Source organism: Pollicipes pollicipes, unplaced genomic scaffold (assembly GCF_011947565.3).
Source record: "Pollicipes pollicipes isolate AB1234 unplaced genomic scaffold, Ppol_2.1 Scaffold_4295;HRSCAF=5057_pilon_pilon_pilon, whole genome shotgun sequence".
NCBI classification, from domain to species: domain Eukaryota; kingdom Metazoa; phylum Arthropoda; class Thecostraca; order Pollicipedomorpha; family Pollicipedidae; genus Pollicipes; species Pollicipes pollicipes.
The window spans coordinates 23,436,646-23,457,742 of NW_023596461.1; the positions used below are offsets into that span (position 1 = coordinate 23,436,646).

The 21,097-nt window shown below is 51.8% G+C and overlaps 1 protein-coding gene across 1 annotated transcript in view; it reads right to left on the bottom strand.

Moving 5' to 3' along the window:
* LOC119096559 (calcitonin receptor) overlaps positions 1-21,097 on the bottom strand; it is a 151,871-nt gene that overhangs the window by 106,720 nt on the left and 24,054 nt on the right. Inside the window, exon 2 of the mRNA XM_037219464.1 lies at positions 4,174-4,272. Within this exon, the coding sequence (XP_037075359.1) occupies positions 4,174-4,197 (24 nt within the window). The 5' untranslated portion in view covers positions 4,198-4,272. The remainder of the gene's footprint in view (positions 1-4,173; positions 4,273-21,097) is intronic.

The window sequence follows — 21,097 nt, forward strand, 5'->3', positions numbered from 1 at the left end:
TTTCTCTACTGAGTAAATATGCTTCTTAATACGCCACTGTTTGATTTCATCATAGAGCGTTTGTACGATGTTAATGTGCCGCCAGACTAGCCGTGCGAAACTGTCACCCAAGCACAAACTTGTTTCCCGTCTCACTTGTCTTGGCACTTATCTTCAATTTTCCGGGAGGTGGCCGTGGCGGAGCTGGAGGTGTTTGCGAAACCAAACATCGTTATGTGCTCATGTTTTGGCCCTTTTTTGGGGTGTTCTTACATATTTATCCGTGGGTTCAGAGTGTTTACTTGTATTTGCATACTCGGCTAGGGAGCTATTCTTAAGTTATTTGACTACAAGTATCATTTCCGCAATGAATCGCAATCACGTCAAATTTCTTACATTATATAGCATAAAACATGATTCGTGATTAAAGCTTGTGCAGCTTTGCCTCAATGACCTTGAAAAAGTCTGCGCATCTTAGCGGGCATGTGACTCAGGAACTACAAGATCTTCGGTCTTGAGTAGGGCAAGACTGAGCACCTCCCTTAAAGCGGGATGGGGAGGACAAAATAAAGACAGGATTGAAAATAGATATCAGTGACTCTAAGAACGTAACATTTCCCGTTATGCTGAATTGTTACAATGGCATAAAACGTGAATCCTTCGTCAAAATGGTCATAATTCGGCAGTTGTCTTATGCATTGTACTACCTTGTTCAAAAATGCCGTAGTTGGTCCCGTCAGGGCTCAGAAACAGACCGTGTTCACCAGGCCTCTAATCTCAAGCCGTGCAATTTACGTTGTCAGATATACTTTATACACGCATTTAGTCGCCCATGCAGCTGGATTAACACGACAATTGCTGTATTTAAGCATAGCCCATGAGACGTGCTGCAACCTGTTCTACACATTACAGACTGTCTGACCCGCTAGCCGGGTTTAGCTGCTAGAAGAGGCCTTCATGGGCTAGATTTGCAAACTTGCACACGCCCCGTGGCTGAATGGTCGTGCCTGTGCTCACCCATTATCAGCGATATAAAAACCTCATTCACCCCTTTGCAATTATCTGCCTGTGTAGAATATAAGCTAATGAAATAAAACGTTTTCAACAGAACTTCATCGTGCATAGCTTTCACACTTCTTCTGTATTAAAACATAACTGGGCATGAAAATACCACTATTTACAGTTATCACAATGCTTGCATCATGCCAAGTGTGCCAAGCCTGTAAGTATCCAAACAGAGCATGACAAAAATATAGTAATTGTCCATTGATTCGTCTATGACAAACAAATGTCGTTCACATTTCAGAAGCTGATGCACATGCTTATATCCTTCACCGCCGGCTACATGGCTTAATGGAAACACACCAGCATGCGCAAATGAGGCTCACTCAGTATTGATCTGCTTAACACCCACATCTCCGTGTCTCTCTTTCACATACATATTATACACATCCGCGTAATAGGCGTGTTCAACCATTACATCGCCTTTCCCTGAGACCCGATTGCATAGAGTCGGACGGCGCAGTCTGGTGTGACGATGGGCTTGCTCATGGCCAGGTGACAGTGTGATCAGTTTCGGCCAAATCCAGCCGATCAGGTGCTGCATATCGCACGTGGAGCGTAACAGCACGTCCCCCGCCCCCTTCCCCCACTGGCACCCCTCTTCCATTGTCACCATCCTACAGCTGGGTGGTGAAATTCGGCGGCCAGGATCGTAACATGCATACCAATCGACAAGCAGCTCCACTGTGACCCAGCAGGTTCAACTGCACGGGACTGGTGGATGTCTTGGGTTCGCCCCCTCTGCCGGAAGGGCCTTGGAATTGGCAGCATCAAAAGTTGTATACTTGAATATCTCCTCTGATACGATGTTATTGTTACATTATATACGATTGGATGTTATTTACGTATAACACCAACATTAAGGTGGTCAGTGACAAGATATTTGGACTTTGAGTCTCCGGATTCACGCGGTCATGACCCAGCAACTTGGAATTCGGCGGATGCAAAGGTCTGCACACAAGTTACTCAATCCCGCACCATTTCACCTCCACCCCCTTATCAAAAGCGCACGTACGGTATACGTGACTGTCTTTTTGACCGCCATTCGAGATAGGTGGAACAATCATGGAGCTCGACTTTAAACCAGGTCAATACCGATCGCTTTGATTTGGCACTAGTGATTGGCACGCGTTTGGTCCTAGCTTTTTGTTCCTTTCTTAAAGTCTACACATTCTGCATTGCTGGTAGCCATGATCATGTTCATATTTTGTCACGCCTATACCCGCGATCATACCTGCACTCGGATTTTTTCTTCAAAATGCCATGTCCATTCCATGGATTTCCTCGTTCAGTACAACCACCCACGGGTCTAACCGAACCATGACGGACTCAAGCTGCCAGTCCTTTGGTAGACGATGCATGGGCTGTTATACAAATTGCATTGGCGGCGATAGCAATAGGTTAACCAGTGCTTAAAGCCAGACAGCATGTCACCAGGTAAAAAGACCACAATCCCGGACGCCAGACAAGAAGGCCGCAGTCAAAGAGGCAACTCGCCACCACGGCAATTGATCAGAAAAACATACCGCTGGTTGTTCAGGATGCACATGAACGCGCCGTTGATTTCACCGCAAACGGAATCTTTGATGCTAATAATGATGTCCTAAGGACGTCTTTCTTGCCGTCAGTCCGAGTCTGCTTGTCAGGTTGACAATTTAAGACCTAGCTCTAGTCTGCGACCGCAATCACTAGCTACCGTCGCTGAGGCCAGGCGCTGGCTGATAGCATTTCGCTCAGCGCATGATTTATCTTGTTCGTGTAATTTAATGAAACTGTCTCAGCACTTAAACCGGACAAGTCAGTACATCACTGTCGCAAGCCTTACACCAGTCCAAAAAGTCCGCAATTCAACGTCAACATGCTATTTCTATTCACATTATTCACCACGCAGTCGCCTCCGTCTCTCATTGGCAAATACCGCAGAGGACTGCAATATGTGCCGTGCAGACTCCGAATCCCAGACAGCTCAGTAGTTGTGCCACATGCGAGATACCCACCATCGCAATTATAAAGCAGATGCCCTCAGACGCTCCGCCACGGAACCGAATTCAGTCGATAATCGATGGAGATTTAGGAGCCGGTCGGATGCGTTGACCCTTGCGAGATCGTTCCCTGATTGCCTCCACCTCAAGAGACAAATGGCTGCCTGATTGGGGTCATACATCATCCACGCGTCCGATCGCTGCACGCAGGGGCAGTCAGCTGTGCGCCTCGGCTGACGGTGCGCGGTCGCGGCGACAGACCCTGTGACGGGGTCGTGCCGCCGCATCGATAACGATCGGCGTTGGCCGGGCGCGCCGTCGTGCGGGGCTCCGGTGGGCCGGTCGCTGGCCGTCCCTAGCCATGCCCACAGTCGCCACCATCGTCGTCTTCGTACCCTAGCTTGACGCAGACTCGCGCGGTTCGTTTGTGCCCCTCCCCCCCCCCCCCTCCTCCCTCCCCCCCCCCTCTGAGCTCCGCTCTTCTATTGTTTGCCTCCGCTCAGCGATGATATTAAAACGCTGGGACGCCGCGACGCCGCGTCGGCACTAGGCGGGATTCAGCGCCGCGGTGGTATCAATACTCGATGGCTGTCTATCAATCCAGCTCTGTGGACCAGGAGCCGTCAGCCGGTGGTCAGCTTATGGCCGAGCATGGCTCACAATTGCACGCGAGGCCTGACCGAGGTGATGAAAATCACTCGCCGAATGCCCGCCCGTTGATCATGTCGTCGGCTGAAGTGAGTCTCGGTCGTCATGGTTACGGTCATTCAACGCTCGATCAGCACCGTTTGATGAAATGCCAGTCAGTTATGAAAATGTTGAGGCCGTGTCGCGGGAGGTAATGATCAAGGCGGACGGTGCATATTCGCTCTACCCGACTGGTGAAGTGGTTAAAATATGACCTCACCACAACCACAGCCACAGCCAGCGTCGTCGCATCGCAACGACATGGATCGACGCTGTCCACCGTTGCTCGTCTCCCAGTGTTCCCTCCGCCATCGTTCACCTTCTAGCGGAAAGCAGTGCAGACAACACGGTGACGCTTTTCGACTGACGAATAATATATTTTTGTTGGAAAATATCACCATATTGCAGCTCGATTATTTGATATACGACGACTCTTCGAAGCGCACGACGGAGCGCCACTTACCGTAATATTGACTTCGGTCTCCATCTTCAGCCGCGATCGCCGGCTGGGGGCAGTCTCAGCGACCTCCGATCTCCGAGGGAGTGTCCCGGGTGCTCAAACCTGTAGCACAAAAGAACACGACCCTGTAACTCGGTAATCGGCGCTTTCGACCCACCTCTGACCTACAGCGGGACGCGTGGCTGCTGCACGATCGCGGGGGGGAGGCGATCACCCACCCCTGCACGACCAGTCCGCTAACGAGGAACACATCACGGAGCCGGCCGGCACGCGGTGCACGTGCCGAAGAGCAGCCGCTCTCGAGCACGACGGCTGTGGGTCGGAACGAGCCGGCGCGAGCTGAGACTGGGCGGCGTGTACAGAGGCTCCCAGGAGAGCAGCGCGCACCCCAGAGTCGTTGCCTTTCAATGGTCAGTACCTACACTCTCAGGTGATCACAACCAGGTGCAACTGGGTTTTCGCAGTTTTCCATTACATCGTCACAACGGATTGTTACAAAATTAAGCCCCCAAAACAATGTTTGTTTTTAACTATTCTCGTGGCAGTGGATTGTAAGGTTTGTGGACAGCAATGTTTGTTATTAACTATTCTCGTGGCAGTGGATTGTACTTTTGTTTTACGGCATTAGCTACCGTCTTCCTAATAAACTTCTTATCACTGACATTTAGCATTACAGTAGTTCTTGTGTCAGCTTATAGGAGCAAATCGTATTCTTCGTAACACCAGTTGAAAGCCACAAAACGCGATCGCGTGAGGGCAAACTAACTTAGTGTCCTCAGTCTGTTGGTGAGGTGGCGCAGACTCAGTCAGTTCTTCAGCCAGCGTAAACTCAGCCTGGTGGTCAGTCAGGATAACTCACTAGGTTGGTCAATCAGTGTAAGCTCACTCAGTTGGCCAGTCAGCGTAAGCTCAGTGAGTTTCTCAGCCAGCATTAGCTCACTCATCTGGTCAGCCAGCGTAAGACCAGTCAGTTGGTCAGCCACCATAAGGTCCCTTCAACGTAAGCTCCGTCAGTCGGCTGGCCAGCATAAGCTCAGTCAGTTGGCCGACGACGATGTCAGTATAACAAACCACCAATCCCTGCGTTCACTTGTGAATCCAACCCGCACGACCCTCGTCATCGCATTAATCGACATTCCACCTCATCTGACTAATAAATCGCCTTCCCACCGACATAACCCGCCCGTCACTTCAGTGGCGCATTGTTCGTCCGGGCGGCGCCGGGCGGCTCCATCCCCCGTCAAAACGCCATCCAACGCCGAAAACACGCCGCCTGACCGGCTGCTTTGTTGTTAGACGCCACTCTGATCACGTCAACAGCCGCGGCGGCATGCCCAGCACGAGCTGCGCCGATGCCGTTTACATTGGCGGCGCACCGAGCCCGATATATGCCGCGGCCGAGAATAGGCCCTGGGCGGCGTCTGCCGCGTGATGCAAGCGGCCGGCATTGTCCGGGCGCCGGCGGACGCAGGTCCAGCACAGGTCGGCAATGGTCAGTCCGCCGTGGTCAATGCTGCCCGCCGTCATCTGCTACTCCCCTACCCCGTCGCCATCGGGTTCGCTGCCAATTCCGCCCTCGCCATAGGATTCACGGCCGGCCCCACCCGCCGCCATCGGATTCGCAGCCAGCTCCACACGCCACGGCTATCGGATTCACCGCCAGATTCGGCCATGCCATCGGATTCACAGCCAGTTCCAACCCCCCTCCCCCCATCGGGTTCACGGCCAGTTCCAACCCCCCCCCCCCCTCCCCCCCATAGGATTCACGGCCAGTTCCGCCCCTGCCATCGGATTCACGGCTATTCCCCACGCCGCCATCGCATCCACGGCCAGTCCTGTCCGCCGTCATTGGATTCACGGCGAGTTCCGACCCCCACACCATCGGACTGAATCCGCGGCCGGTCCCACCTCCCGCTGCCATCGCTGTTCGATTCACAACGGCGCGTAGAGGCCGAGGAGAGGGGTGGTCTTTCGGAGCTTAGTTTAATGTGACCTGCTGGAACGAGGGCAGGAGCGGTGGGCTGGAGCAAGCTAAGAGTGCGTTGGCTCGAGGAGATCGGCAGTGGCTGTTGGAGTCAGTTCTTGAGTGACTAACCCGCTCCTCTGGCCTCCTGATTTAAATAGCCGCCACAAAAGAACGTTCCACAAAGCAGCACTTCAAACGCGAGCGATCCACCCCCTCTGTCCCATCGTCGCGCGGGTGGGGGCTAATTAGCTTGATATGATCAGGACCAGCGGCACCATCCTAAGCCTATTACACCGACAAGCTGAAAAGATAATGCCCGAGCAAAGTTTGCGCATGCGAAGATGGTGTGCGCACGCGAAGATGGCCGGTTTGGCGACCGTTAAGCTGCTGAAAAAGACAACAGAGCGCGTCCCCGATCCTTTCGCAACGCATAACATTGGTAGTTCCTGAGCCACCAAGGTTCGAAGCTTACAAAAGTGCGCCCATGAATGCCGGGGCCTTGCCACATCAGGAAATCAACGAATAGTTCTTTAACAGACACATTCCACCGAGTCCACATTCAGAAATATCTCTCATCACTGTTATGATGCCATGTTTATATTCCGCCAGTGTCCATCTCCGACCAAAGCCGCTGCTATACCTCCGCTGTGCGTGTTCCGATTCAGACCCAGCTACTTGTACGCACTACATGTTCTTGTCCATGCTCCCCGTTCATTTAACAATGACGGTGGACAAAGGATGGCGGTAACGAGAGCGGTTCGGACAGTATCCACTTAGACCCCGCCTGATCTCCTTATCGAGCTGCTCAGACCCGGCACCCAGCAGCACGTTCGTGTCAGGGGCCCCACCTGGCACCGGTGCTGAGGGGGGGGGGGGCGGTCCCTTTGAGTCGACCCAAGCACGGCAGGAGCAGCCGGATTACCACCATTGTATTTCATCGTCGCCGGGCCTTGGCGCCACGTGGCACGGAGGGATTAGGGGAGAACAGGGGGGGGGGGGGGGGGGGGGGGCGGAAGGCCGGAGCAGGCTACAGGGTTCAGGACCGACCCAAAGGCTGTAGAGCGGACGGCAGGGTTGAGGCTCGGATCCAAGGGCTGTAGAGCGGACTGCAAGGTTGAGGACCGGATCCAAGGGCCTGTAGAGCGGACTGCAAGGTTGAGGACCGGATCCAAGGGCTGTAGAACGGACTGCAAGGTTGAGGATCGGGACCAAGGGCTGTGGAACGGACTACTGGGTTGAGGACCGGGCCCAAGGGCTGTAGAGCGGACTACAGGGTTGAGGATCGGATCCAAGGGCTGTAGAGCGGACTGTAGGGTTGAGGAACGGATCCGACGGCTGTGGAGCAGACTGCAGGGTTGAGGACCGGATCCAAGGGCTGTAGAGCGGACTGCAAGGTTGAGGACCGGGCCCAAGGGCTGTGGAACAGACTACATGGTTGAGGACCGGATCCAAGGGCTGTGGAGCAGAGTGCAGGGTTGAGGACCGGGCAAAGGAATCGACATCTGGGATAAACAGTCGCTTCTCAAACTAAAGGACCGCAGGTCAAGCGGAAGGCGCAGATTAACCTGAAAGACGTTAGCTAGGGTTTAAGTTTGTGCCACATCTAGGTTACGCACGCGATGAAGATCAAAAACATAGAATGCGAGCAAAATGCACCGGAGGAAAATGCAGTTAAACGAACATTCAGCTCGTGACAATATCCAAACCAATCGCAGTCCCCTTGGTAGACAAAACTTTGTTTAATGATCCGCAAGGGTGCGAACAACTAGGCCAAGGACAAATGATGTGGTACAAACCATACCTTCCAAGCATTCCCTCACAATCTTGGCAGATGTTTGCCGCCGGCCAGCGAACCGCCTGCACTGAGTACAGCTGTTTAACAACTGCATTGTCGCTTAGGTGGTTAGGTGGTTTAACTTAAACGATGCCCGTCAGAGGTCTACCTGCCCTCATTGCTTGGCGGCTGAGGCCCCTCCGTTTTCCAGACACATCTGACTGGCACGGACTGGAGAATGAAAGAGAAGCTGAATTTCAATTTGCTCAGCAGCGGCTGAGTGAGTACTTTGCTCCAAGCAAGAATGTTGCCTCGGAGCGCCAGAAGTTTTGGCGTCGTCAGCAGCTACCTGCTTATACTTCGCTTTCGTGGACGACCCAGATAACGTAATCCATTACCGGCTTGCAGCGTAGTGCAATGGCAGGTGCATTGTAAGGAGACAATGCAGTGGAGTAAATCTCCAGCCTTGGGCTCCAGAAGTGACTGCTAATGGAAGTAAACCTGAGGCAAAGCCCATGGTTTTAGCTGATGCACCAAAATGCTTGGCAGAAAGGGAAAAGTTCCTGCTGTCCGTGCAGTCAAACTCAGGGTGCGCCAAGTTTGTCGTCGAAGGCACCAGCATTCTGGACATGCTTCTGTAAGGACTGCAGCATACTAAACCAGCATAGTTCATCGTGCAACGCTTCATAAGTGCGGAAAGAACAGACTGTTTGCAAGTGTGTGCAGTTATAAGCCATCTGTCATCGACGAGCATGCTGAGAACGCCCTACATGTGATGGATGTTGAGCGTGGTAAGCGCTCAGCGACAGACTACATTCAACGCTGGTCAGCTGACTCGTTTGCCTACACTAAAGGCCCCTCACACCGGTCAACTTCCGTTGAGTAGCATCGCAATGTCATGCGAGGCGAAACGGAACTGAGAAGTAGCATAATGTGTCAACCAATCAGCGAAGCGCTCCACATTGCAGCCTATGTGCGAGACGAGAGAGAGCGCCGTCTCTTGGCAGATGAAAACTGGAATTTCAGTAACCGATTTCGCTCTTCGCAGGGAATTTCTGTGGAACAAACATAATGTGCCGTCTTAACTAGATGAGGTTTGTCGCCGGTGGTTTCCTGAGATCATAAGTCCGTGATTTTGGTTGTTGTGCTTCTTTTCATTTCCGTTTCGTTTCGCATCGCATCGCAGCGCAACGCAGCAAAAAGTGGCCAGCTGGGACTCTCCCAGGCAGCGCTGTTCACTCGCCGGGGCGTGTTTGCTCCGGCTGAGGGGGCCTGCGCGTGAATTGGCACTCAGCTGCCGCGTCCCGGCCAACACAGTGTCAGTGGCATCGGCGCATCGGCTGCCGCGGAGCAGCGACGTTATGACGAGGCGGGATGTTTTCACCAGTGCTGAAAATACTAGCAATCATAGAAATACGCTGGACCACGTGAATTTCGATGATGTCAGTGCACTAGGGCTTTCTGGGACGATGTTCCAGAACCGAGCCCAATTCAGTTCACCTGAAATTCGATTAGACGAACCGATCATAGCCGATTCCGCTAAACCATCTACTATTTCACAGAATGTTCCGTATGGTCCGTTACATGTCATCACAAATGAGTGGCGAAAAAATGTCAAGTACATGCTAAAAAAGAACACATTTGCTTTTAATAATTTGACATTCAATTCTAAACTCAGTTCCAATCCTCAATGAATGGCCCATCTTTTAATTATATACGGTCATCTGTTTTGAAAATTGCATTACCCACCTCATTGAAATCCATGAATTTGCCCTCAATCCACGGATTGATCAAATCAGTTTCAACCAGTCCCTACAGATGTATTCGCTACGTGTGCAGCTTCACCTCACGGTGGCCTGCGCGTGCCGCCCGCTGGCGACAACTTCGCTTTAGGCTGGGGACAAACCTTTCCGCCACCTCGGCTGCTCTCCTGGTGCTCAAATGTACCGAAACGATGGAGGGAATGTTCTGGTGTAAGCCGCAAAAATGGATGTTTGGATCGTTGTTTTTAATTTGTGCTCTGTTTTCAGACATTTGGGCTCTCTTCATCTCGTGGAAGCAGGACAGGACAGCAGGTGTAGTTTTCAGGATGGGAAGATATGCTTGGCAGGACGCATAATCTAGTTATCGGTCCCTACAACACTGCCATACAAAATGCTGTAGGACTGTTCGTATATGCTGCTGCTGTAAGTCTGAAAGAAATCCGTGTCATCCTACGTCACACTTGCTAGATTTCTGGTTCATCTTGTTTCACCATGTACGACGTCTTCGAGAGAAGCAAGCTTTATAACGATTAAGGGGAATACGATAAAAAACTACAATTAAAAAACGGCCACTAGACTTATTTGCTTGTTGATGTTAATCGTTTTTCAACGTTGCCTAAGAAGTTTATAAGCTACATAGTTTGTCAGTAAGTGCAAAGAAGCCAGCCCTGAGCGATCCACGATGCCTTAACTCACAGCCAACAACAAAGCTAAGAGCAGCGCACGGTAGGAAACCAGTTTATTTTCGGTTCACAAAACATTTTCCCGATTCAGTTGGTGAGTATGGTATTCCCAAACTTCCAAATTTGTTTAGTATACAGTCACTCTGGCAATACAAACCACCTGTAAACACTTTAAGTTCTGGGTCAGCAAATAAAGGCATTTTGAGCCGGGGTCAGTCAAATCGGCCGTGACGAAACGGGCCGCGAGCCGCGAACCTCCCGGCGCGCTGCCATCGATCGCGCTGTGTTGTTGCAGCTAGTGCGCTAGCTACAAGCGACTCCCACTGAAATAGAATGGCTTCGACCTCTGGTGTGGCGGACTGATGGGTTTCCGCAATAATTCGACAGCTCATTCGGCAGACACCTGTCTTTTGGACGGCCTGCAAATCGCAGGGTTACGATGTCGTGCCATCTAATTTCCTCAAACAAAATTCGCCTATCCAAACGCCAGTCAGGGCTCGAGACCTATAATCAACGGCGGAAAATAAGCTGAGGCAAAATAAACTAGAATCTGCTTGGCAGCACGCATGCACGATCCTCGCATTCGCGCGCCACCATCCGTAAGAAGCGTACTTATGGCACAGCGCTATGGATGCTTCCAACCAAGTCGCCAGACGCACCACAAACCAATCGGGTTACCCAGCGATCTTCCGAGAATCTCGAATAGTGGTTTCGCACTCTAACAGAGTGCATTCTAGGAGAGCACAGCATGAGAACATGAGGCACAGTATGACAGGAAGACACCAACATCCGGCGAGTTCTGAAAGTCCGGTCACACAGAGATGCAGTCGATTGTCGCCCCATAAAGGACGGCGCCCGCAGCATCACCATCGCCCACAGCGCGCTCCAGCGAAGGCCAGGCCGGGCTGCATCCGGCGCCCAAGAGGTCAGAGTGCAGGGATCACGTGAGCGTTGCCATTTCCGCCCACATCCATTGAACACTAGGAGTTCCGAATGGATTCTAGGCATTGCACCGAATGCTAATACAACCAGGTTACATAGCTCGCCTTTTGATAAAGGTTTCAGCTCAGAAAAGACGGTGCACGGCCGTGTCGCACAGGAGCAATGGCTGACTAAAGCTAAAAATCAGAATCATTTGTATTTGTGCTTGCATTTACCGGTGTGGCGTCGGCAGGGAAAGGTGGGCGTTGTTTCACTTGTCTTGATACGTAATTGTTCGAGGCCCAATATAAGCCAATTGGATGGTGGCTTGCGAGACGGACATGGGGTGGAATGTAAGGATAGGATAGGATGTTTTTCGTTTAGGTTGGAAACATAGGTATGGCGAGGTTAAAGGGTGTGCAACCAGGGTGCTGTTGCTGACCCCCTTTCCCAACCTTTCCCCAACATTTACGTAGTTCCATTGCAGCAAGATGAAATCAGTTGGGTGATGACTGCTCTTGCGGCTTTATAGCACTTGCTCCTTATCTTACGGTGTTGGGGATGACCCCGTTCTTTTCCAGACGCAGACGTTGGACACAGAAAGATTCAAGCACAAACGAGGGTAGAGGCAGTCACGCGGCTCCCGAGCATAGTAAAGAAATTGCTTGTTAAAGGATGCTGACAGCCGAGCGTGTACACGTTCTCACGTTGGGAGAGAGCGCGTCCAGAGTGACAACGGTAAGCGCTTCTGGGGAAATCAGCAACGTGCTCTGAAGCTGGCGAGCCAGCAGGCATGAGCTCAGTGTAGGGGCCGGAAGCGGAGAACCAACGAACCCTACTCTGCAGGAACAGCTTGAGCGTTATTTCTGGTTTGCCGTGAACATGTGGGGGGACACTCCATCGACGTCATGGTTAAAAGCGCGTCGCCCATCGTGAAAAGCCAAATAAGGCCGCTGGGTTTCGTAACAAGCAGTCGGCTCAGAGCCATGTTTGCCTGTACATTTGACAGTATGAAGTGATGTCCCTCTGAAATATGAGCTCTATATACCCTTCCATCACAAGGCCGCCCAAGGTGGTGGGCGTTCTCTACCGGTGTCATGGTTTATTCATACGAGAAGTGACGTCGCTATGAGTCAAGACGAATCCGCTCATATTTCATGTCGCGCTCTTTTGTCTGCTTGACCATAACTGTGAACGAAACAGGGACACTCATAATCTGAAACATGAGCACTGATAGCTATAATCTTTCACAAAGAATAGCGGCCAACTCACAGGATCTGCCGGTTTTTTCGAACCCTCTTATTGGTAGGCTCTCAGCAGATGGAGGGTTTCGCGTGTCTCAATTCTCTAAAAACATAAGTAAACAAAGGGCGGTACTATAAAGTCAGGGATGGGTACAGACGTACGTTAGGTTGTGTTAAGCATTTTTTCAGCAGGGGTTCTTAGGATCAAGTATTCTTTCTTCCGATCGGTCTTACGCCTTGAGCAGGTCTGAAATAATAGGGTTTTCAAGCTGGGTATATTGGATGTTTGTGCATGGCTGTTTTTTTAGTACCTCCAGTTTCGGTCGGCCGGAATTATCTGGTTGCTTTGCAGCATGGCGATATTCTGCATCAGATGGCGCAAAGATCGGATCCGCCTATCGAAGCTCGTAGGTAGTGAAAAAGTATTTAAAAAAGCAGGCTTACACAAACATCAATATGTCCAGCTTGAAAAACCGTAACATAACGATCATCGCAAGTACAACATCAACGGCAATTAAGAGTGCGGCCAATTCATCGGGCCCTGCTGGTGTGATAGGCAACACACTGGACTGGTATACCAAACATTCGGGCTCGAGTCCCGTTAAGTGGACGCGAAATCGCCGCGCTATCTGGCGCGGAAGCCCGCTTAGTTGCAAAGTGACAAAAAGTGTTGTCTCATCATAGCTGGAGTAGCTGAAAAACAGCATTACCTAAACAGGCTTAAAACATTTTGTAACTGGCTTACTTCGACGGCTTTTAATTACGTCCGCTGCATCGTGCTGCAGACGCGAGATATAACAAAGTACATTATCCTCCAACAAAGAGGTGTACGAACGAATAAGACTCATGGTAGAAGGATGCAAAGAACCTCGTCGATTTTGAACAGATGACACCGCCCCCCGATGATCCCATGCGTCGGATGATATACTTCATATTTTTTCGATTATTTTGAATGCTAAGGTGCATGTTATGGGCATGCTTTTTAACCTGTGCTCATAACTTGTTTCGGAGACAGTTTTTAGTTTCTATGAGGGTTGAATGCCAGAGTGTTGTATTTCGTCGCTTCGTTTTCTTTTGGGGGGAGGATTCTGTTCAGCTTTGCTTTATCAAGTTCACACAAGTCTAGATAATACCGTGATCATTCGTGCAGTGTTCTATCAAACCGACCTCGACATAACACCATGGCCTAAAGACCAGCCATCTTTCAAAGCATTATTGCAGAGGCTACCCTATATGGGCCCATGTAAGGCACCACCGTCCTCTGTAGGACTCATGCTAACCCCAAAACTTTGCAGATTGCTGTGGAACGAGGAGAAAATGCATGCAGAAACAAGGCAGGTACGGAATGAATCAGGACAATACACTGCAAATTCTCGCATATTTCATGTCATCTGGTTTTCCGGTAGGTTCGATCTCGTTAAAGAACCAGCCAATTTTCTCGTCGGGCTGTAATGCACGACGTGACATTCCCTGGCGTTTTGTCGGTGTGAGGTAGTGTGCATCGATCTTCTGAAAGAATTGCTGTTTCTGCATTAGTAAGTTTCGCTTCGAAGGACCTCATAACCTCTGCAGCGGTTCGTTGTTTTCCCACCCTTCGAGCACGCGATGAACATGATAAGTACCTCATTACCATCAATACCCATTTACCATCAAATAGACAAGTGCAGGCACACCACTGTCCCGTCAGCAACGGACTACCAGGCCGACGGTCGTGAAGCAATAGCCACTGACATGGAACGGGTGTGCTCAAAGATGATAAAGTTTTGATTGTTTTCAAAGAGGAACAGAGTGCTTAGTTTTAAAACAGGGCTAGTTTACTGGTTTGTATACTTGTGCCTATGATCCGGTATGCACTTATTTACGAAGAGTATGTAATTGTGACTATGATCTGTTGCCCGGCATTTACGCCGGATGTTTGTGGTCGTAACAACTACAGCGTAAGTGAACTGAGTCGCAAGGCCATTCCATACCAACACTGCATGTCACTTGATCTCATGATCTGACAAATCCTTTTTCCTGTGTTGCTGTCTGCCTGGTATATGCACTAGTATATACTGAAAGGTTTCATTAGAATGGTACCTAACGCAGCGCAGCGCGTTCCGAGGCCGGGAGAGGAGCGGCGCGTCCGCGTGTCGGCGAGCGGCGGTGTCTGACATCGGGGGCTGCTCTGTGCTTGCGGCAGGGCTCCGGTCGGCTGGGGGCGGGGGGGGGGGGGGGGGGGGGGCGTGAGGCGAAACACGGACGACGGACAGGGTCGTCGCCGCCGGCGGTCGCGGTCGCGGATGCGGCAGCGGCTCAGCGGTACATCCGTCTGTGCGGGACAGGCGGCGTTCCTGCGGTCGCCGTGAGCTGGCGGGCAGCCGCTGAGAATGGGGCGCCCTGAGTGACAGCCGAGGCCCGGCCGCCAGCCGCCGGCGTGTCGCAGAAGCCATATGCCAATTGTTGCGAACCCGGATCATGTCCAACGTCTGAAAGCTTGGAGGAGACGGCTGACGGGTAATGGTAGAGTTAAACGGAACGGAAGCGCAAGTATGGCTCTTGCAGAAGTTATGAATGATGCAGGATGATGTCAGCATAAGAGGTCAAGCCACCCAGCTGGTTCTCAAATCAGCATGGAAAGGTATGCATGTGTCGCGAGTCGGTATTTACCGATTCGAGGCATACACCAGCCTTGCAAAGTTTTTGAACCAGCAAACAAAGTTTCTGGACGAATGGCTGCGGTGAGGTCGTTCTCGTTGGTGTAATTACAATGGTGATTTATGCATTGCTGAGGTATGGGAACCAAACTTGCGGGCAGTGGGCGTGATGGTGCGAGCAATGCAGTTCGTGCAACAGAAAGTGTATGGGCTTATAATGAAGATCACAAACCACTGGTAACACACCAGGAAAACACATCCTAATAACAGGGTCGACGTTGTCCGATTGCAGTGGGTATCTCTGTTCGCCTCACCGGTTTATTTCGCTCTCCATCTCGCCGTCTTCGGCTGGTTTACGATCGTTATGCGTCTTCGGGCGCTCTTGGGTTCTCAGCAGCGGAGACCGCACCCTGTTTCGTCAGGCCAGGCACCGCTACCGCTGACTGCGGTGGGGGGGGGGGAGGCTGGATGGCGGGCGTGACCCCCCGCTGGATGGCCGCACCTCTCAGTGGGCATCCATTCTGAGGCTCTCGCCGCCGCATGTCAATGAGCCCGCACCTCTTTTCAACCTCTGGTGAGGCGGCGGCGAGGCACTGCGACGTCCGTCAGCCGAGACCGAGTCATGTCCTCAGCCGGGTGTGGGGGACGAGGCGTGGGCCGCCTTTAGCCTCACCCCCCCCCCCTCCCGCGCTCCAGTGCTACCGAAACGTGGCAGCTAAGAGTGAAACTCACAGATGAAGCCGCGCATCCAGCTTCAAGAATGCGTCCGTCGCGTCAAGCCAGGTGCAGCGCCGGACACTGGCAGCAAAGGAGCGATGCTACGCCGGCGACGATGATTCTACATAGAGTTGGCATTGTTTTTAGCTGGCGCTGCGGGTGAAATGTGAACTCTAGTCAATGTTGAAGACGCTTAGGTGACCTGGCAAAGGCAGCATCAGGATCAGTGTCGGCATTGATGCCGAACACGCTTATTATTTCCAATATTAAATGTTTGGACATTGCCCGACCCAATATGAACGTCGTAAAGTGTATTCAACGCCTCGCCTTCTATCGGGAGTGCTTGTGTCCATTTCATTCAAGTGCCTGTCGTACAAGCCGAGCGCCAAAATCCTCGTAAAGGCCGTAACCCATACATACACTGACGCTTGTAGCCGTTACATGCCATCATAAGTAAAAGACAATCGCATCTGGAAAGGAACACGCCAGCGTCCATACGAAAACGCTAACAAGTCAGCGCAGCAACTTGAATTATAATGGACCAAAAGAGCGAGGAGCCAAAGAGGACATAAAAGCCAGTAATAATGGCGAAAGAAGCCATTGGATGAATAGGGCTCACTTCAAGTTCCATCAAGGATCGCGAGCGTGGCACGTGAGCAGAAATTTCGCGTTGGTGGTCCCTTACAAGAAAAGAAATGATCGGAAGAGTGAAAGAGGCTTGATGCCTTCGCGCCATATTCGCTCGCCACATCGGCACAAGATGCTGGTACGAAATCCACCATCATGGTACTGCAGGCAAATGGGGCTGAACGTTGTCATCAATCTTGCAGCATATTACGATCCAATCGGCCTCATGTAACTTCCAACTTAGTTGTAAAGCTGCTCCAAAGTACGTCAAACATTAACTTGCTTAAATGAACACCAAAGGTGTTTACGCAAGCAGGCTTCAAAGCTGGAGGAGCACCTTAGTTACACTATTTCCACACTAAGAGCATTCCTCTTCCAAGATATCACAAGCTTCTTTGGCAACTCACAGAAGTTTGGACAATAATCAAAGAGCAGAACCGACTGCAGTGGAAATGGCAGAGAAGCGAGGCTCAGACGACGTGATGGCGCAAACGACGACGAAGTAGCACCCCTGATTGCGGGCTGTGGCTCCTGGGAGGACTGCGGGCCCCGGAACTTGATATAAGCCTCGCACATGAGAGAGCATCCAGGTAACCGACCGCACCAGTCAGACATAAACCTATTATCTGGAGAATCAGCGGAACTCATACAACAGTGAATGAGAACCCCATACCGCGGTCAGCACCAATTTGGATGTCCTTGGGGAACACCGGAGGTCGTTACCGTGACTCCCGCGTGGCTCGCAAGGAAGAAGTGGCGTTCTGAGGTCCGCGGTTCCCAATGTCAGAAATATTCGGCCTCAGGCTTCGCCGATCATGCGACGTAGCCAGAGACGTTCTCTTGTGCGAGAAGGCGCGAAATCCTCGCTCTTCTCCAGCGGTTGGCAGCCAACCGAGCCGAACGCGTGGTCGTCGTGCGCACCGCGGCGTCAGGAATTTGACCTCGGGTTTCAATTAGTGACCCGTCCTGCCCCCACCGGTTCAGACACCGCTTCCGTCGAGGACAATTGTCAGCCCGGCTACGCGGCCCGGCGGAACCTCAGCTACTAGGTCACTGAACTTCCCTGTTGATTGTGGCTTATTTCCTGGCAGCAAATACTTTTCTCATTGCCGGTTTCAACACAGGATATTAAAGAAGAAAATCTACCAATCACTGTAGAATGGTAAGTTATCAGTGTTGTCAGCTCTTCTGCGCAAACATTCGTGGATATCTGACATTTATTTCATGGATATTTACGGCTTCGATATTTACGATAAGATATTTACGACCTATCTTCAGATGGTGAGATAAATAGTATCTTTCTTCAGATACACCAATCAAATGGTGCAGATGGCAGCATTTTGGAGAGAAGTGGCTGTTTTGTGTGGCTGACGCACTAACCGTTTGGTTTAGTCTAAAATTTGGTATGCCACTATCCCAACAGAATTACAAATCAGCTGCGCCAAGAAGACATCGTGACAGCTGTTGCAGTTCCACATTCGTGAGGTGTTTCCCAATACTGGCCCGTGATATCCTGCAGGGGAGTGGTGTGGAGGCGGCGCAGTCTCCACAGCGGACAGGCTTGTCAGGCAGATGGCCTCTTATCAGCGATTTGTTGACACTTGAGCAGCCACTCCCACATCGTTCCGGGCGGTGAACATCTGAAGATTACAAGGCACTTTGGCTCATCCAAATGGAGTACCAGCGGAGCCAGGAGTGCACTGTGACGGTTATGGCTCTCAGTGCAGGCCCGTGGCTATACCACCGGCGCAGCTGCTCAGCCGCCGGGTTTGCGAGTCATAGGGCACGGCGCTTGTGTCGGCCAGCACGTGACCGAATGATGTCCGATTCGACCATCACACATTCCATGTATCACAACATGACAAGCAGCGTGAGAACCCGCCGCATGGCGCGTCAGCACACGTGCGCTGACACGACCGAACGGGCTGCGCTCGACCCGCCCCCAGCTCGGCGGCGGTCACGCGCTGGCCCCGGCGACGGGCCGGCGGCGACCGTGGCGCTCGCCTTGCCTGCCGCTGCCGACGGGCGGCTCGTTCAGGGAGGGTGCGGCCGCCGGCCCGGAGCCGGCGGGGCGCCTCGGGTGTCCATGCTGAAGCCGTCGTTAGCGCGGCCGGAGCGTGCGGCGACCGCGGGGCGTCACCAATGACGGCGCCGTAATGACGCACTCAATGCGCCACGTCTGCCGCCTGCAGCAGCGACGGCGCAGTGAGAAGGGAGCCCCTGAAGGGAGGCAGGGGCGGCTGCAGGGTGGTACGTACCAGTGCCCAGAATAAGGGCGGCGCAGGGAGCCACGGCTCCCTGCCACTACAGTCGCTGAAGCCACGTGATAGTGGCGAGGGGACCACGGCCTTGTGGTTATCGCGATGATTGGCGGATAGCCGGATGTTGTTTCAAGGAAGCGGACATAAATATGATCCACGTGCCTGCCACCAGTGGCGCCGGGAAGGCCTTTTGGATCATTGCCTCCGCCCTCCTTCATACACCCTCACTGCACGTGGCCGGGGCTCCCCTGGCGCTAAAGGCCCCAATGCTTTTTGGCAGTTCAAGACGCCCAGAGGGCCTCTGATACATTAGAGACGGGCCCTCAAGGCATCCAAATGGGATTCCAGGTGTAGCATGCCCCGGACCCAAATACAGAAACTTTTAGACACAAAGTGGGCCCCCTTTGCTGAGGACGCCCTTATGCCCTGATTCGATCCCCTCGTGGACGAAACCCTATCTACGCCAATGTTTTCAGCAGGTACATTTGCTGGCAGGTCATTGCAGCATTGCGACACATGGCCACACGCATCAGAACTACGCATGTACCCAGTATATCTTCGCATACACTGCGAACATGCGTGGAGTAACTCTTCAATAAATATGCACCGTAGCTGCTCCGCATGTGTCGCACTGTTCTTAAACTGCATCCTAATTTTCAGCCCTGAGTGATTATGGCGACTTAATTTTCTCCGTCTACATTCGTCAGATTTTCACTGGAATAATATTATATGCGGCATGAAGGAGCATGTCTACACGCATTCGTCATGTACGTTCTGAAGTCCTGTTGTTCAGGGGAGTCACGCCAGGTTTGGGTCAAGATGGCCGGTTCAGGATTCGGAATTAAGCAGGGAGATTACCTATGCTGTCATCATCAAATCCCTTGTAAGATGGTGCTCACAGACCGTCCAATGTCAGTTTTGCTGTCAAAGTGTTTGCAGCATTTCCCAATCCAAGCAAAGTACAAGGCTCAGAGGAAAGGAGTATTGCACATGAGTTTGTGGCGAAGTTTGCGCTCACGAACGCCAGATATCAGCACCTTGACAATACTTTTTGTTCGGCCTTGATCGCCGCATGGCTCATAGAATGGCAGGATTTGAATGGCTTGATCATGCCGTTATGGAAGCGGGGTGACGTTGAAATACCCTCCCTGATATACCTTTCCCAATCTTCGCGGGCGTGCATTTCAGAAACTGGAGGGACGCGGGTGTTAAGATGGGCAGGATTGTGAACACGGCCAAAAGTTCTTCAAGATGGCCATGGCATAGTTCAAACCCCCCTATAAATGTGGAACACTTCCTTATCTGAGAACCAAAGGCACTCGGCAGGCTGGCTGCCATGAGAACAAGTTTAAATTCTCAGTGTTAGCTGCATGTACCTCCTTCGAAAGGCTTATGTGCCACTTCAGGAAGATTTAGGAGTTGGGCAAGGTGAGATTTCCGCCTTGAATTCGTGCCAAATGAATTTCCCGAGATAGTTGGCCATTTTCCACTGTAATTTTCTTGGTACTCCCTCGGACTGAAAACGGTCAGAAGAGCGCGATACGAGAACAGGTTGCAGCTTTGGAGCAAGCCTCACTTGCATATTCTTGGTTCTGTGAGATGCAACCCCACATGGTGTGAGCCTCCTTACACATATTATGGGAAAGTGATCACGTGAAGCATTGCAGCTCTATTTTTGCTCACTCGCCCTGATTCGCCGTTTTTCATAAAGCGGACTGATAGGAGAGGTCGATGCGACCCTCCCCCGACGTTTCAAAACTAATGAAGACGGAGTTTAGCAAAAAACACCAGTGGATTGGTCTCGACGAGATCTCGTGATTGGGGTGCCCGTTTTTATGTTGTTTGGTCAATAACTGACCCGATTATAGTAGGCATTTTTTCAGCTTTACAGAATCATACCTGCGAGGCTAAGCTGTGCGACAGCACAACACTTAAAAAGGCACGTTTCTTGTTCAATTTGGAGTACAATGGCGTATATCTTCACGTGTTTTGAGCATACATCCATGATACGTGGCTCCGTTAATGTAACAATGTCGGCCCGCCGCGCGCGTTCCGCAGCATCGTCGGGTTCGGTCCGCTGCCCGTGCCGGTCGAAGATCGCCGTGTAGTGTTCCTCAAAAACCGCCGCTGCTTCAGAACCGGAGAGCTAAGAGCACATCGTTGGTGTCAAAACACGCAGAATAAATGCCCCATAGGTCACTGAAAATGTGGGCGTGATTGCACAGCACTCCGGAAAGGTATCCTAAAAAAGCCTTAGGGGAGCTGTATCAACCACCAAGCCCCCCCCCCCCCGATCAAGGCGAATTTTAAGCTCAGCTGCAACATTTGGAAGCAC